Source organism: Ranitomeya variabilis, chromosome 1 (genome assembly GCF_051348905.1).
Source record: "Ranitomeya variabilis isolate aRanVar5 chromosome 1, aRanVar5.hap1, whole genome shotgun sequence".
In the NCBI taxonomy this organism is placed as follows: domain Eukaryota; kingdom Metazoa; phylum Chordata; class Amphibia; order Anura; family Dendrobatidae; genus Ranitomeya; species Ranitomeya variabilis.
The window spans coordinates 257,013,921-257,029,098 of record NC_135232.1 but is presented as its reverse complement, the minus strand read 5'-3'; the positions used below and the strand labels follow the sequence as shown (position 1 = coordinate 257,029,098).

General features: G+C 44.3%; 1 protein-coding gene across 1 annotated transcript in view; it reads left to right on the top strand.

The window, feature by feature from the left end:
* The first annotated feature begins 372 nt into the window (after positions 1-372).
* ZDHHC8 (zDHHC palmitoyltransferase 8) overlaps positions 373-15,178 on the top strand; it is an 87,945-nt gene continuing 73,139 nt past the window's right edge. The window contains exon 1 of the mRNA XM_077293377.1: positions 373-643. Coding sequence (XP_077149492.1) covers positions 540-643 — 104 coding nt within the window. The 5' untranslated portion in view covers positions 373-539. The remainder of the gene's footprint in view (positions 644-15,178) is intronic.

The window sequence follows — 15,178 nt, the reverse complement described above, 5'->3', positions numbered from 1 at the left end:
CCCCGGCAGCAGTGCCAGTACCGCTGTCTCCCATCCCCAGCCGCAGTGCCCGGTACCGCTGCCTCCCATCCCCAGTGCCGCTGCCTCCCATCCCCGACAGCAGTGCCCGGTACCGCTGCCTCCCATCCCTGGCCGCAGTGCCCGGTACCGCTGCTTCCCATCCCCGGCCGCAGTGCCCGGTACCGCTGCCTCCCATCCCCGGCCGCAGGGCTCGGTACCACTGCCTCCCATCCCCAGTGCCAGTACCGCTGCCTCCCATCCCCGGCAGCAGTGCCCGGTACCGCTGCCTCCCATCCCCGGCCGCAGTCCCCAGCAGCACTCGGTGAGGATCTCGGCGGATCCACCTTAAGGCGCCGCTCCCGCTCGCAGAGGGCCGGGCCGGCGGGGTGGGATTTCCTGTGCGGGCAGGTCAGCTGTTCTCCCTGTGTCTCCCCTCCCCGCTCACTCGCGCTCCCTCCTCCGTGGATCGTGCGGTCGGTGCCCTCTCTCCCCCTGGTGCCTCTCTCTTGGGATCTGACTAGTGATGTGTGACCTACAGAATGCCCAGCAGCACCGGAAAAAGGTTTAAACCGACTAAATACATCCCCGTGTCCACTGCCGCTGCCTTACTAGTGGGGTCCACCACTTTGTTTTTTGTTTTCACGTAAGTACAGGCTGGATGTGGCCGGGGCTGGCATGAGGCTGGTGACTGCAGAGAATGGAGCCCTCCAGGCCTCGGTGGGCATTGTGGCTGCCAGTGCTGCGCTAGGCCCGGAGACCGGGCACCGTGTCCGTGTATGGATGTATACGGCCTATTGTTCCTGTATGGCCGGGCCCGTGTGGGGGAGGTGTGGGGGCCCGGGGGTGAGGAGCCAGGCTCAGCCAGGGCGGCGGCACTAGTTCTGCCCACAGCCTCTGCTGGGCACAGACACGACCCCTTACTGCAGGGCAGGGGCGCCCAGGCCGGCAGGAACTTTGGGTAAGATGTCTGTGCTATTCTCCAGATTCAGGTGCCATCATCTGACCTGGCACCGTGCTGCATGCAGTGATTGGCTGCCACCGCTGCCAGATGTGGCCTCTGGCTTTATTGTCTTTATAGATGATTGTTTATTCTGCACTGATGTAACCGGCTGCCCATTACTGTAGTCCTGCACCGCCGGGAATATCTGTGGGATCCGCACGTCTGTCTGTATATGTATATCTGTCTATGTATCTATCTGATGCACAGGTCTGTATGTGTGTGTCTGTCTATGTATCTGATCCGCACGTCTGTCTGTATATGTGTGTGTCTATCTGCCTGTCTGTCTATGTATCTATATGATTCACATGTATGTCTGTGTGTGTGTGTGTGTGTCTATGTATCTGATCCTCACGTCTGTCTGTGTGTCTGCCTGTCTGTATATGTATGTATGTGTGTGTCTGTCTATGTATCTATCTGATCCGCATGTCTGTCTATGTATGTGTGTATGGCTGTCTGTCTGTATGATACATATGTGTCTGTATGATGTATACGTGTCTGTATGATACATATGTGTCTGTGTGTCTGTCTGTCTGTATGATACATATGTGTCTGTCCTTCTTCCATGGTGACGCCACTTACATCTTATCACATGGGACTGATATCTTCTGTAATTTGCCATACCCCACCAGGGTCATATACTGGCTGCCCGGTCATTCATTCCTTGCAGGCGCCATTTGTTTTCCCAGGGCTGCGGCATTAGTGCATGTATATAATAAAGTGTAATGAGGTTTATTTTCTGACCTGCGCTACCTAAGCTCCATATAATGGGTGTTTTGTTAGTTGATAGTTAAACATCTGAATGAGGCCTTGGGATGTTGACTGTTTTGCACATAAAAGGCCGGTTTTCATCACTTTGCTGGATTCAGTTTTTGATTAGTTTTGTTTTTTACCATTAGTTTTCTTTGTATTTTCTTCTTCTCGTATGTAAACAACAACGTTTCCCAATCTTCTGCCAATGAAACAGTAAAAACCAGACAGCACTCGGACCTGTGCACTTCATGGGCAACTGTGAGCCACAAATTGGCTAAAAAAATTAAACTTCACAAACTTTTTTTTTTTACGGACACTTTGTATTCCCAATAAAAAATGTCCCTGGCTGTGGACTCTAGTGTGTGCTATCATTGACAAAACAGGAAACCTGGATGTCTGGTTAAGGCTTATGTGCCAGTTCACACAAGCGCACACTGACTCCATAATAACCTGTGTGACCGAGGACATCAGTGATTTCTACCTGCACGTGGGACCATGGTCTGTGAAAAGAAAACGCACTGGTTTGGTCCATCATACAGAGGAGGTTAGAGTGCTTGTGAAATGCAGGCCGATTCTGCACCTCTTCGTTAGGCCATGTTCACATCAGTATCTGTAAGCCAAAACCAGGAGTGGGTGATAAATGCAGAAGTGGTGACGTGTTTCTATTAGGCTGGAGTCACACATAATGTATAAAAAATCTGTCCGATTTTGTCTGCCGAGAATCGCACAAATGCTCTCCGTATGGTGATCCATATGTCACCCGTGTGCAATGCCAGGGTGCGTTTTTTCTCAAAAAAGTATCTGTGTGTCATCAGTATCTCATCCGTATGGTGAGATTTTCTCACACACTTGCAAAATGAGCAAATAATGGCTGAGCCTTTCCTGTCACCTGCCAATGCTTGAGAATTTCTCGGAAGTCACACGCATGGTCCGTGTGCTGTGCGATTTTTTTTAAATTTTTTTTTAATTTATTTATTTTTTCTCGCATCCATAGACTTGCATTGGCGTTTCTCGGCTGAGATACGCGGACAATCGCAGAATTCTGCGATTTCACTCACAAGTGTAATACGGACAAGAAAAAAACGGATAATGGGAGCTGCCCCATAGATTAACATTGGTCCGAGTACTATGTGATTTTTTTTTTTTTATCGCATAGCACTCGTCCGTATTAGGCTGTAGTGTGACCCCGGCCTTATACTTTTCCCTCTGATTGTTCCACTCCTGATTTTGGCTTATAAATACTGATGTAAAATACTCATCATGTGAACGTAGCCTTTCTGAGAATTCTGCTTTTGAATTGATATGCAAATGAGGCTGAAGAGCTACTACAGGTCGGGCTCCTCTGTCACTCCAGCTCTATTCCCTATCTGCTTGACTGACAAGCCCTATTCTATGCGACTTTAAGAAAAAGAGCCATCAGTGAAGAAAGAGGAAGCAGCGCTGAGCGGGGAATAGAGCCGGAGTGACGGAGGCTTAAGATCTGTCATATCTATTTATCAATTCAAACTCTGATTTCTTAGTAATGGAAGAACGTACCGGCAATGTAACTGTATTGCTGACCTTGTCTTTGAAAGAGCTACATGCTCAAATGAAAAGATTTATTTTTGTTTTTTTAGGGGTGGCGGGGAAGGGGGCGCACGGTGATTCCCTTTTAGGGTATAAAGAAAGTTATTGACATGCAAATCATTTTTTTTTTGGGGGGGGGGGGTTATGCGGCATTCTTATGGGTAGTGCTCTTTTTCCAAAAGCTTCCCTGTAGAAATTTATAAAATGTAAAAAAAAAATATATAGTTTGTTCATAGAAAATAAATCATTTATAGATGCTAAAAAATAGTTGGGTTGCTTTCTAATGTGCTATTCTGATGCATTTTTTGAAGTGTGTACTAGTATTGGATTTAAAAGAAAAAATGATCTTTATTACCGTATGATGTTCTTCCTTGGCAATCTGCTCCTGGCATTTGCTTTAAAATGTGCATCCAAGCCTCGCCTAACCAAGCACTCTTAGACCGTGTTCACATGGTGAAAATGCAGTAAGGACATTGATTTTGGAAAACCGGGACACTTTTCCGAATTCCATTGTGTGAGCATGGCCTTTCTGTAGGGACTATTGGGCTACGTTTATATAACCGCTGTTCTTGGAAACAAAAATCTGATAGCGCTAGTAACAATGCTATTCAATAGGCCGGTTTTCCACAGTCCGAATGGTAGCACGAAAAAAAATCACAGAATGCCCAAGTCTCCTCTGTGTTTTGGATGAGGCCTGTCCATTACAGCCTGTGGGTGCGCAGGGAAAAAACTTGTATCCCACACACAATTCAGATGAACATTTTTCTGGAAATTCTACCATTTTTTTTTTTTTTATACGTTTGTGGGAACTTGGCCTCGTGCCGGCAAACCACGCTGTGCCGGCATGTGACTTTGCCAAAGCGGCGCAGTTTCTAATTGATTGTCTATGTCCGCATCTTTTTTGCAGCTAAAACTGTTTGCCAGCAGTAAGCACATGGACACTGATATTATGTGTATATTCGCACAACGTCTTTTTCAGGCGTAAAATGGCTGAAAAACTTATCAAAAAGCGTTCAAATGAATAAACATAAGCAATTCCATGTAAAAACAATTTGCTGTGCATTTGTTCAGGATTTTTTTTAATGTCTTTTAACCTTAAAATTTCTAAAACACTAAGCGGTTAAAATACGTTACTTGTCAATTCTTCTGGCGTTATTCGCACTCTGTACTTTACAATATAAGTAAAACCGTATGTGGACACGGTTTAAAGCTCTTTGCATGTTGGCTGTTATGCGTGTCATTACCTACAAGACATTATTGGTGTATTCATATTGTAGCTTTTCCAGATTTTTCAGTTTGGGAAACTTTAGCAAAAACTGTGACGTTTGAGTAGTGAACAACCCCTTTAATAGATTCTGGTAATCCTGATGTATTCCTAAGGGCTTGTTTCCATTTGCGAGAAACACGTCCGTGTCTCGCATGTGAAAACCAAGCTCTGGTGCCGGCACTTGGGAGCGGAGCGTGCGGCCGCATAGCAACACATGGAGCCACACGCTCCGCTCTGGAGTGCCGGTGCCAGAGCTTGGTTTCCACATGCGAGACACAGACGTGTTTCTCGCAAGTGGAAATGAGCCCTTAGGGCGTAGTAAGACGGCTGTGTAACACAGACTACTAGATATGGGTGAACAACGGTTAAAAAAACAAAAACGTTTGGTTCAGGTACCAGAACAGTACCGGACCCCATGGGGGACCCAAAAATCTATTGTTTGCCTCACTGTCATCAGCTGTGACCGGAGGTAAAAAGTTTACTGTTGCCTGGTTATCAAGAATAAAGATCTTCCTTCTCCGTTTTTTTTTTAATTATTAAAAAAAAAAAAAAAAAAAAAAAAAGCGTGGCATTGCCTCCATTTTTGACAACCAAGCTAATGCAGGCAGCTGGGGGGTTGATATTCTCAAGCTGGTATGGAGCCATAGATTTTGCCCCCCCCCCCAGCCTAAAAAATAGCAGCCCACAATCGTCCCAGAAAAGGCACAACTATTAACTTATTAACAATTCTGGTGCTTTGCCCGGCTCTTCCCACTTGCCCTGTAGCGGTGGCAAGTGAGGTAATATTTGTGGGGTTGATGTCACCCCTGTAATGTCAGGTGACATCAAGCCCACAGCTTAGTAATGGAGAGGTGTCTATAAGACATCTATATGATGCTTGAGTGTCGCCTACTATGGACAATGTAAGGTATTCGCTGTTGAGTTGTGGTCCCCAATGAAGGTATGGGGGGCAGTTCAGTGGGCACTCAATAATTATACATTAGCGAAACTTGTTTTTTTACCGATAAGTTTGATTATATCCATTTTTTACAAGTTAGTACTCTTTCTTTTTTTTTTTTTGTCTTGGCTTTTTGTACCAGCCAACATTAATTATTTTTAAGTCATTGCTACTTTTGTGTTTGACTCTGGAACATTTCTGGATGATTACATCAAATAGTTTTTTACAAGGTTTGATTCTTGGCCTTTATGGAAGAATTGATTCCATTTTCATAATTCTGCACTGTACAACCGCTAATTTTATTTTGGCAAGAGTAGAATACACCATGAAACAAAGTTTTAGTATAGAAAGTAAAGTGTTGGACCTCACAGCCGTAGCTCAGTTTTATTATGCTATATTGGGGTCCCTGTTCAAGAACTTAGAGGGGGGCTCGATTTAGAAAATTGGGACATAATTTAGACAGAAAATAAACATTGTTGAATACTGTTCTCCCCAGAAGGCTCCATAGGACATTGCTGCAGGGACTCGGTGTGGCACTGCGCCGGCTCCAGCACACGGATAACTGAATTAAAGTGAAATTCCTTGGTAGTTTGGTCACTTAGCGCTGTAATCCTACTTTTGACAAGGAAGTTAACCAAGTGTATCTTGAAAGTTACTTCATATGTCCAGACAGGACCAGCACATACTATAATTTAGATGCCTTCATTATGAATCGTCTCGGAATCCATTGATCAGAATGTTTCTGATGTTAAGTCTCGGGTGTAGTTCAGTAATTATGATTGTCAAAACTTTAATCTTGAATCTATGTATGGTATTTAAGTCTGTCATGCCTAGTCAGTGAGGAATATATGGAGTTTGGACTAGCTTTCAAAGGGGGTCTTGACATGTGTTAAAGGGGATTTTGTCAATTTGTATACCGTATATATTGCTTTCTTCTTTATTTTAATTTTCTTCCATATATAATCACAATAAGTACAGTGTTTCACATATTAAGTGTAAAGTGTACCTGAAAGGAAGTTAAATGGTATAGCAGATAATCATTGCAAAAGTCCTTTACCAGAAGAAGGAAATAAGATACTGCAATAATAACATAAGCCTACAAATAAAACATTCCTTTTCAGGTGCCAAAGTTTTTTTTTTTTTTTATTAATGGTTATTTTGAGGGTGCTGAATTAAAAAAGCCCATTACTTTTGCTGAATTGGTTCTAGTTTTTGAGATAACTCATCCATGAAAATGATGCATTCCCCAATGCGACTTGTGTGTGATAACAATCAGGGTGGTGGAGTCGGAGTCAGTATAAAATGGACCGACTTCAACTCCTAAATATATACACTCACCGGCCACTTTATTAGGTACACCATGCTAGTAATGGGTTGGACCCCCTTTTGCCTTCAGAACCGCCTCAATTCTTCGTGGCATAGATTCAACAAGGTGCTGGAAGCATTCCTCAGAGATTTTGGTCCATATTGACATGATGGCATCACACAGTTGCCGCAGATTTGTCGGCTGCACATCCCAAAGATGCTCCATACAAGGCAGGATGGATCCATGCTTTCATGTTGTTTACGCCAAATTCTGACCCTACCATCCGAATGTCGCAGCAGAAATCGAGACTCATCAGACCAAGCAACGTTTTTCCAATCTTCTACTGTTCAATTTCGATGAGCTTGTACAAATTGTAGCCTCAGTTTCCTGTTCTTAGCTGAAAGGAGTGGTACCCGGTGTGGTCTTCTGCTGCTGTAGCCCATCTGCCTCAAAGTTCGACGCACTGTGCGTTCAGAGATGCTCTTAGGCCTACCTTGGTTGTAACGGGTGGCGATTTGAGTCACTGTTGCCTTTCTATCAGCTCGAACCAGTCTGCCCATTCTCCTCTGACCTCTGGCATCAACAAGGCATTTCCGCCCACAGAACTGCCGCTCACTGGATTTTTTTTCTTTTTCGGACCATTCTCTGTAAACCCTAGAGATGGTTGTGCGTGAAAATCCCAGTAGATCAGCAGTTTCTGAAATACTCAGACCAGCCCTTCTGGCACCAACAACCATGCCACGTTCAAAGGCACTCAAATCACCTTTCTTCCCCATACTGATGCTCGGTTTGAACTGCAGGAGATTGTCTTGACCATGTCTACATGCCTAAATGCACTGAGTTGCCGCCATGTGATTGGCTGATTAGAAATTAAGTGTTAACAAGAAGTTGGACAGGTGTACCTAATAAAGTGGCCGGTGAGTGTATATAATACTGGAAAACAGGGAAAAAAAATCAAGTGCGGTGAAATTCCCCCAAAAAAAGAATAATTCCACAATTTTATATATTTTTTTTACCATGTTCACTAAATGCTAAAACTGAGCCGCTATTATAATTCTCCAGGTCATTACAAGTTCACAGATACCAAACATGTGTAGGTTATTTTTTATTTAAGTGGTGAAAAAAAAAATCCAAAGTTTGTAAAAACAAAAAACATTTTCTGAGACGTGTAGTGTCTCCAGATTTCAGTAACTGGAGCTGGGTGAGGGCTGATTTTTTTTTTTTTTGTGCGCCGAGCTGATGTTTTTATACGATATTTTCATCACCTGTTATTGCATTTTATTGCAATGTTGCAGGGCCCAAGAAAACGTAATTCTGCACATCCACCTCCTATTGATTTGAAGAGGAGGCGGATGTGCAGTACCCTGCTGCAGCCACTACCAGAATACAAAGCAGCTCCGCAATCGAGCAGTTGCGGACACCGAGAACAGCTTATTGGAGGGGGTGTTGGACTCTGACCGATCGGACATTGATGACCTATCCTAAGGCTAGGTCATCAATGACAAAGTAGTGGACAACCTCTTTAATCATGTGAAATGCATGCTCGATGGGGTTGAGATCTGGTGATTGACTCGATCATTACCGAATATTCCACTTCTTTGCCTTGAAAACTCCTAGGTTCCTTTCTCAGTATGTTCTGGGTCTTTGTTTATCCGTCCTGTGAAGCGCCGTCCAATCAACCTTGCTGCATTTGGTTGAATCTGAGCAGAAAGTATCGCCCTGTACACATCAGAATTCATCCATCTGCTTCTGTTTTCAGAAACATCATCATTAAACACTAGTACATTCGTGCCATTGGAAATCATTTATGCCCATGCCATCACATTGCCTCCACCATGTTTTACAGAGGATGTGGTGTGGTTTGGATCATGAGCCGTTCCAAGCCTTCTCCATACTTCCCATCATTCTGGTACAGGTTGATTTTAGTTTCATCTTCCCAAATGATGCTTTTCCAGAATTGGCTGGCTTCTTTAGATTTTTTTTGGCAAAGTCTAATTTAGCCTTTATATTTCCTGACTGGGTAGACTTAGATACTGAAACACCTAAATCGTGGGGAGTTTTCTTCACTTGGTTGGATGTTGTAAAGAGGTTTTTCTTCATCATGGAAAGGATTCTGCAATCATCCACCACTGTTGCCTTTCGTGGACATCCAGGCCTTTTTTGAGTTCCCAATTTCACTAGAGTTCTGTTTTTTTTTTTGTTTTTTTTGTGGGGGTGGGCAGAATGTGCTAAACTGTTGATTTGGCCACTCCTAACATTTCTGCTATCTCTCTGATGGATTTCTTCTTTTTTCAACCTGACGATGGTCTGTTTTTCTTCCATTGCATGTTTTGGGTTAACAGCAGCAGCTTCCAAATGTAGATTCCACACCTGGAATGAAATCCAGACCTTTTCCCTGCTAAGGCTACTTTCACACTTCCGTCGGTACGGGGCCGTCGCAAACTGTCGGCCCGACGTACCGACGGACGTTGTGCTAAATTTAGCACAACGTGGGCAGCGGATGCAGTTTTACAACACATCTGCTGCCAATTGTGATGAGCAGGGAGGGGGGGGGGCGCATGCGCGGTCGGAAATGGCGGATCCGACCAACAAAAAAAGTTACATTGAACGTTTTTTTGTCACAATGGACCGCTAAAACGACTCATCCGTCGCACAACGGATGCGACGTGTGGCCATCCGTCGCAATCCGTCGTCCATTAAAGTGTATGGCAAAAAAATGGATCCTGCGGGCACATTTGCAGAATCCGTTTTTTTTGCCAATAACGACGGATTGCGACTGAGGCAAAAAGATGGAAGTGTGAAAGTAGCCTTAAGTGATGATGGATTAATGAGGGGATAGGCTACATAGCCTATCAAAGAGCTTCTACTATATAATTGTCTAAGGGGTACTTCCGTCTGTCTGTCTTTCTGTCGGCAACTTCCGTCACGGAAATCCCGTGTTGCTGATTGGTCTCGCCAGCTGCCTGTCATGGCTGCCGCGACTAATCAGCGATGGACACAGTCCGATTAGTCCCTCCCTATTCCCCTGCAGTCAGTGCCTGGCGCCCGCATACTCCCCTCCAGTCACCGCTAACAAGTGGCGTGAATTGGCCCCTCCCTACCCCTGCCCGTCAGTGCCCCCTGCGTGCTTCACTGCTGACACATGACCGGCACATGGTGCACGAAGTTATAATGGGGGGAAGCTGCGAGCGCTCACAATGCGGGACATGGAAATACAACGGGGAGATCACAGCGGCCGCCATCATCTGACCTGTGCCCGGGGCTCCGCACACTCCCGGGAGCAGCCATGATGTCCTTCGTCAGCAACGGCCTCTGTGCCGGACTACAGGAAGGGCGGACTATCACCCCGCACGTGAACAGCTCTTCGGAGCCAGCCCATGTGCCGGCACTGTGGAGTCCTGCAGGGCGCCCCGTGTGAGCCACACTCCCGGCCGGGCCCTCGGCCTCTCCATCATCTACACATGTGTCCTGTTATTGTTAGGCGCGGGCCGTGTGCTGCTCCTGCACTGCCGGAGATGGCGCCTCCGCCGCTCTCACCAGCGGCCGTACATCTGCTCCTCTCATGGACGGACGGGCCGAGGACGGTCTCCAGAAAGCTGCCATACTACGTGGGCTCTGCTATATACTACGTGGGCTCTGCTATATACTACGTGGGCTCTGCTATATACTACGTGGGCTCTGCTATATACTACGTGGGCTCTGGTATATACTACGTGGGCTCTGGTATATACTACGTGGGCTCTGGTATATACTACGTGGGCTCTGGTATATACTACGTGGCCTCTGGTATATACTACGTGGCCTCTGCTATATACTACTTGGCTTCTGCTATATACTACGTGGCCTCTGCTATATACTATGTGCCCTGTGTTATATACTGCGTGGGCAGTGCTATATACTACATGGCTGTGCTATATACTACTATACATATTCTAGAATACCCGATGCGTAAGAATCGGGCCACCATCTAGTCTGAAATAATAATCAAATTACTTTTGGTCTCTTTAAAAAAAAAAAAAGTACCGGTACCTACATATTAAAGAGCTGTAATTTCTTAATCCTTACTCCAATTAGGATGTGAATACCCTCAAGTTAAAGCTGACAGTCTGCACTTTAGGCCGGGATCACACTTGCGAGAAACTCTTAGGAGTCTCGTGTCTCAATACCCGGCACTGCTGCCGACTCTCGGAACGGAGCGTTCAGCTGCATAAAAATACATGCAGCCGCACACTCCAGTCTCGAGTGCCGGCGGCAGTGCCGGGTATTGAGACACGAGACTCCTAAGAGTTTCTCGCAAGTGTGATCCCGGCCTTGGCTCATACTGATTATATAACTGTATCATGAATATGTTTCGGTAAACTGCTAAAATGCCAAAACTTGTCTCTGTCCAAAAATTTCTGGACCTAACTGTATAATCGCAGATCTTTATCAGTAAAACTTTATGGGAAAGTTCAAATCAAATGGCAGAAAAAATACAAAAAGATCAAAATGTTCTTCTTGAAAACCATTAAAAGTAAAATATACAATATTAGATAATATACTGTAAAATTTGTCAGCTAGTTATGAAAAAAAACCCATGCCATAGGAAAAAAAATATAGGAATAGCAGTATAGAAGAGTTCAGCCTTATTGATCTAATCTATATTGCTGTCCCAGTGAACCCATTTTAGCTTTTGAGATAGTTTTTCCACAATAGTTAAAGTGGATTCCGAGTAATATGGGCAACAAGACTTTCTCTCTGTTAATATACAGGGCACAGTATATTTTTGCTTTTTCCGCTTATATCCGTGGAACTGTCGGGTTCTGACTGCATTGTCCTTCCGCTTTGGTGACCTTTGACCTCATTGCAGGGCAGGTTACTGACCGCCATTAATTACCCTTAGCATCAGCTCTGTTCTGCATGTATTGAATACAGATGGGGCAATATTCTGGCCATTTGTGGAATATAAGGTAGCATACTGCAGGGTGTACTGAACACGCATGGGCATTTTTTCACACGAGTTTAGGCGATGTGGAAGGATGACGGTATTTAGAATTGGCTGTTCCCGTGTTTGCGATCCTCCTGCTTCATTGCCGTGATCTTCTAATTCTATAAACGTCTCCCCATACATTAAACTAATAGGTAGCTAATCCTGGCTCTCGGGAAGATAAGAAGATCGCCCTGCCGTTTATAGCAAAGTAGACTGGCCGATATCCATGGCGAGGATGGATTATACATCATTGCGGAGGATTCTTGGGTTTATGCTATAAGGACTTAGAATAAGTCTAATGGATGCACAGTCTGCACACGGATTTAGATTCAGTGTATCGCAGATATCAGAATTTTATTGGCTCTGCTTGAAACAACCAAAAACTAAAATGAACTCGTTTTACTAGCTTATGCCCTTTCATTCTACATGAAGTTAGTCACTCTGGCTCGTTTCTCTAGAGGGCTTCGGTTTTTGTACATTTTCTTTTCTTGAAATAACACTGTGGCTGCTAGGTCTAGTTACGGCAATATACAATATTATTGTTATTCCCCTTTAATTAGGACTGCCTGAAGTGACAGAACCTGTGGCCGGAGAATTGTTAGGTAATAATGGATCTATTGTTATTTTAGACAATCGATAACCTTTAACCCCTTAATCCCATATGACATACTATCCCGTCGAGGTGACCTGGGACTTAATTCCCAGTGACGGGATAGTATGTCATATGCGATCGGCCGCACTCACGGGGGGAGAGCGGCCGATCGCGACCGGGTGTCAGCTGACTATCGCAGCTGACATCCGGCACTATGTGCCAGGAGCGGTCACGGACCGCCCCCGGCACATTAACCCCCGGCACACTGCGATCAAACATGATCGCAGTGTACCGGCGGTACGGGGAAGCATCGCACATGGAGGGGCTCCCTGCGTGCTTCCCTGAGACGATGAACTCACCTTGTACCGAGCGTCTCCTCCCTGCAGTCCCCGGATCCAAAATGGCCGCGGGCTGCATCCGGGACCTGCGGGGAGTACTTCCAGGTCCAGTGCAGGCGCTGGTAAGCCTGCAGCGCTGTATGTCAGATCGCTGATCTGACAGAGTGCTGTGCAAACTGTCAGATCAGCAATCTGTGATGTCCCCCCCCCCCCCCGGGACAAAGTAAAAAAGTAAAAAAAAAAATTTCCACATGTGTAAAAAAAACAGAAAAACAAAAAAAAAACAACAAAAATACTAAATAAAGAAAAAAAAGTATATTATTACCATAAATGCATTTCTTTATCTAAAAAAACCCCAAAAACAATAAAAGTACACATATTTAGTATTGCCGCGTCCGTAACGACCCAACCTATAAAACTGTCCTACTAGTTAACCCCTTCAGTGTACACCGTAAGAAAAAAAGTGGAATAACATGCGATCAAAAAGACGGATATAAATAACCATGGTACCGCTGAAAACGTCATCTTGTCCCGCAAAAAAAGAGCCGCCATACAGCATTATAAGCAAAAAATAAAAAAGTTATAGTCCTCAGAATAAAGCGATGCCAAAATAATTATTTTTTCTATAAAATAGCTTTTATCGTATAAAAGCGCCAAAACATAAAAAAATTATATAAATGAGATATCGCTGTAATCGTACTGACCCGAAGAATAAAACTGCTTTAACAATTTTACAAAACGTGGAACGGTATAAACGCCTCTCCCAAAAGAAATTCATGAATAGCTGGTTTTTGGTCATTCTGCCTCACAAAAATCGGAATAAAAAGTGATCAAAAACTGTCACGTGTCTGAAAATGTTACCAATAAAAACGTCAACTCGTCCCGCAAAAAACAAGACCTCACTCATATGTCTCTGTGGACCAAAATATGGAAAAATTATAGGTCTCAAAATGTGGAGACGCAAAAACTTTTTTGCTATAAAAAGCGTCTTTTAGTGTGTGACGGCTGCCAATCATAAAAATCCTATATAAAAAACACTATAAAAGTAAATCAAACCCCCCTTCATCACCCCCTTAGTTAGGGAAAAATAATAAAATTAAAAAAATGTATTTATTTCCATTTTCCCATTAGGGTTAAGGTTAGGTCTAGGGCTAGGGTTACGGCTAGGGTTGGGGCTAAAGTTAGGGTTAGGGTTGGGGCTAAAGTTAGGGTTAGGGTTGGGGCTAAAGTTAGGGTTAGGGTTGGGGCTAAAGTTAGGGTTAGGGTTTGGATTACATTTACGGTTGGGATTAGAGTTAGGGGTGTGTCAGGGTTAGGGGTGTGGTTAGGGTTACCGTTGGGATTAGGTTTAGGGGTGTGTTTGGATTAGGGTTTCAGGTAGAATTGGGGAGTTTCCACTGTTCAGGCACATCAGGGGCTCTCCAAATGCGACATGGCGTCCGATCTCAATTCCAGCCAATTCTGCGTTGAAAAAGTAAAACAGTGCTCCTTCCCTTCCGAGCTCTCCCGTGCGCCCAAACAGGGGTTTACCCCAACATATGGGGTATCAGCGTACTCGGGACAAATTGGACAACAACTTTTGGGGTCGAAGTTCTCTTGTTATACTTGGGAAAATAAAAATTTGGGGGGCTAAAAATCATTTTTGTGGGAAAAAAAAGGATTTTTTATTTTCACGGCTCTGCGTTGTAAACTGTAGTGAAACACTTGGGGGTTCAAAGCTCTCACAACACATCTAGATATGTTCCTTGGGAGGTCTAGTTTCCAATATGGGGTCAATTGTGGGGGGTTTGTACTATTTGGGTACATCAGGGGCTCTGCAAATGCAACGTGACGCCTGCAGACTAATCCATCTAAGTCTGCATTCCAAATGGCGCTCCTTCCCTTCCGAGCTCTGCCATGCACCTAAACAGTGGTTCCCCCCCACATATGGGGTATCAGCATACTCAGAACAAATTGGACAACAACTTTTGGGGTCCAATTTATCCTGTTACCCTTGTGAAAATACAAAACTGGGGGCTAAAAAATCATTTTTGTGAGAAAAAAAAAAAAAAATGTTATTTTCACGGCTCTGCGTTATAAACTGTAGTGAAACACTTGGGGGTTCAAAGCTCTCAAAACACATCTAGATAAGTTCCTTAGGGGGTCTACTTTCCAAAATGGTGTGGTTTTTTTTAATGTTTTAGGCACATCAGGGGCTCTCCAAACGCAACATGGCGTCCCATCTTAATTCCAGTCAATTTTGCATTGAAAAGTAAAATGGCGCTCCTTCCCTTCCGAGCTCCGCTATACGCCCAAACAGTGGTTTACCCCCACATATGGGGTATCGTTGTACTCCGGACAAATTGCACAACAACTTTTGTGATCTAATTTCTTCTCTTACCCTTGGGAAATTAAAAAATTGGGGCGAAAAATCATTTTTGTGAAAAAATATGATTTTTTATTTTTACGGCTCT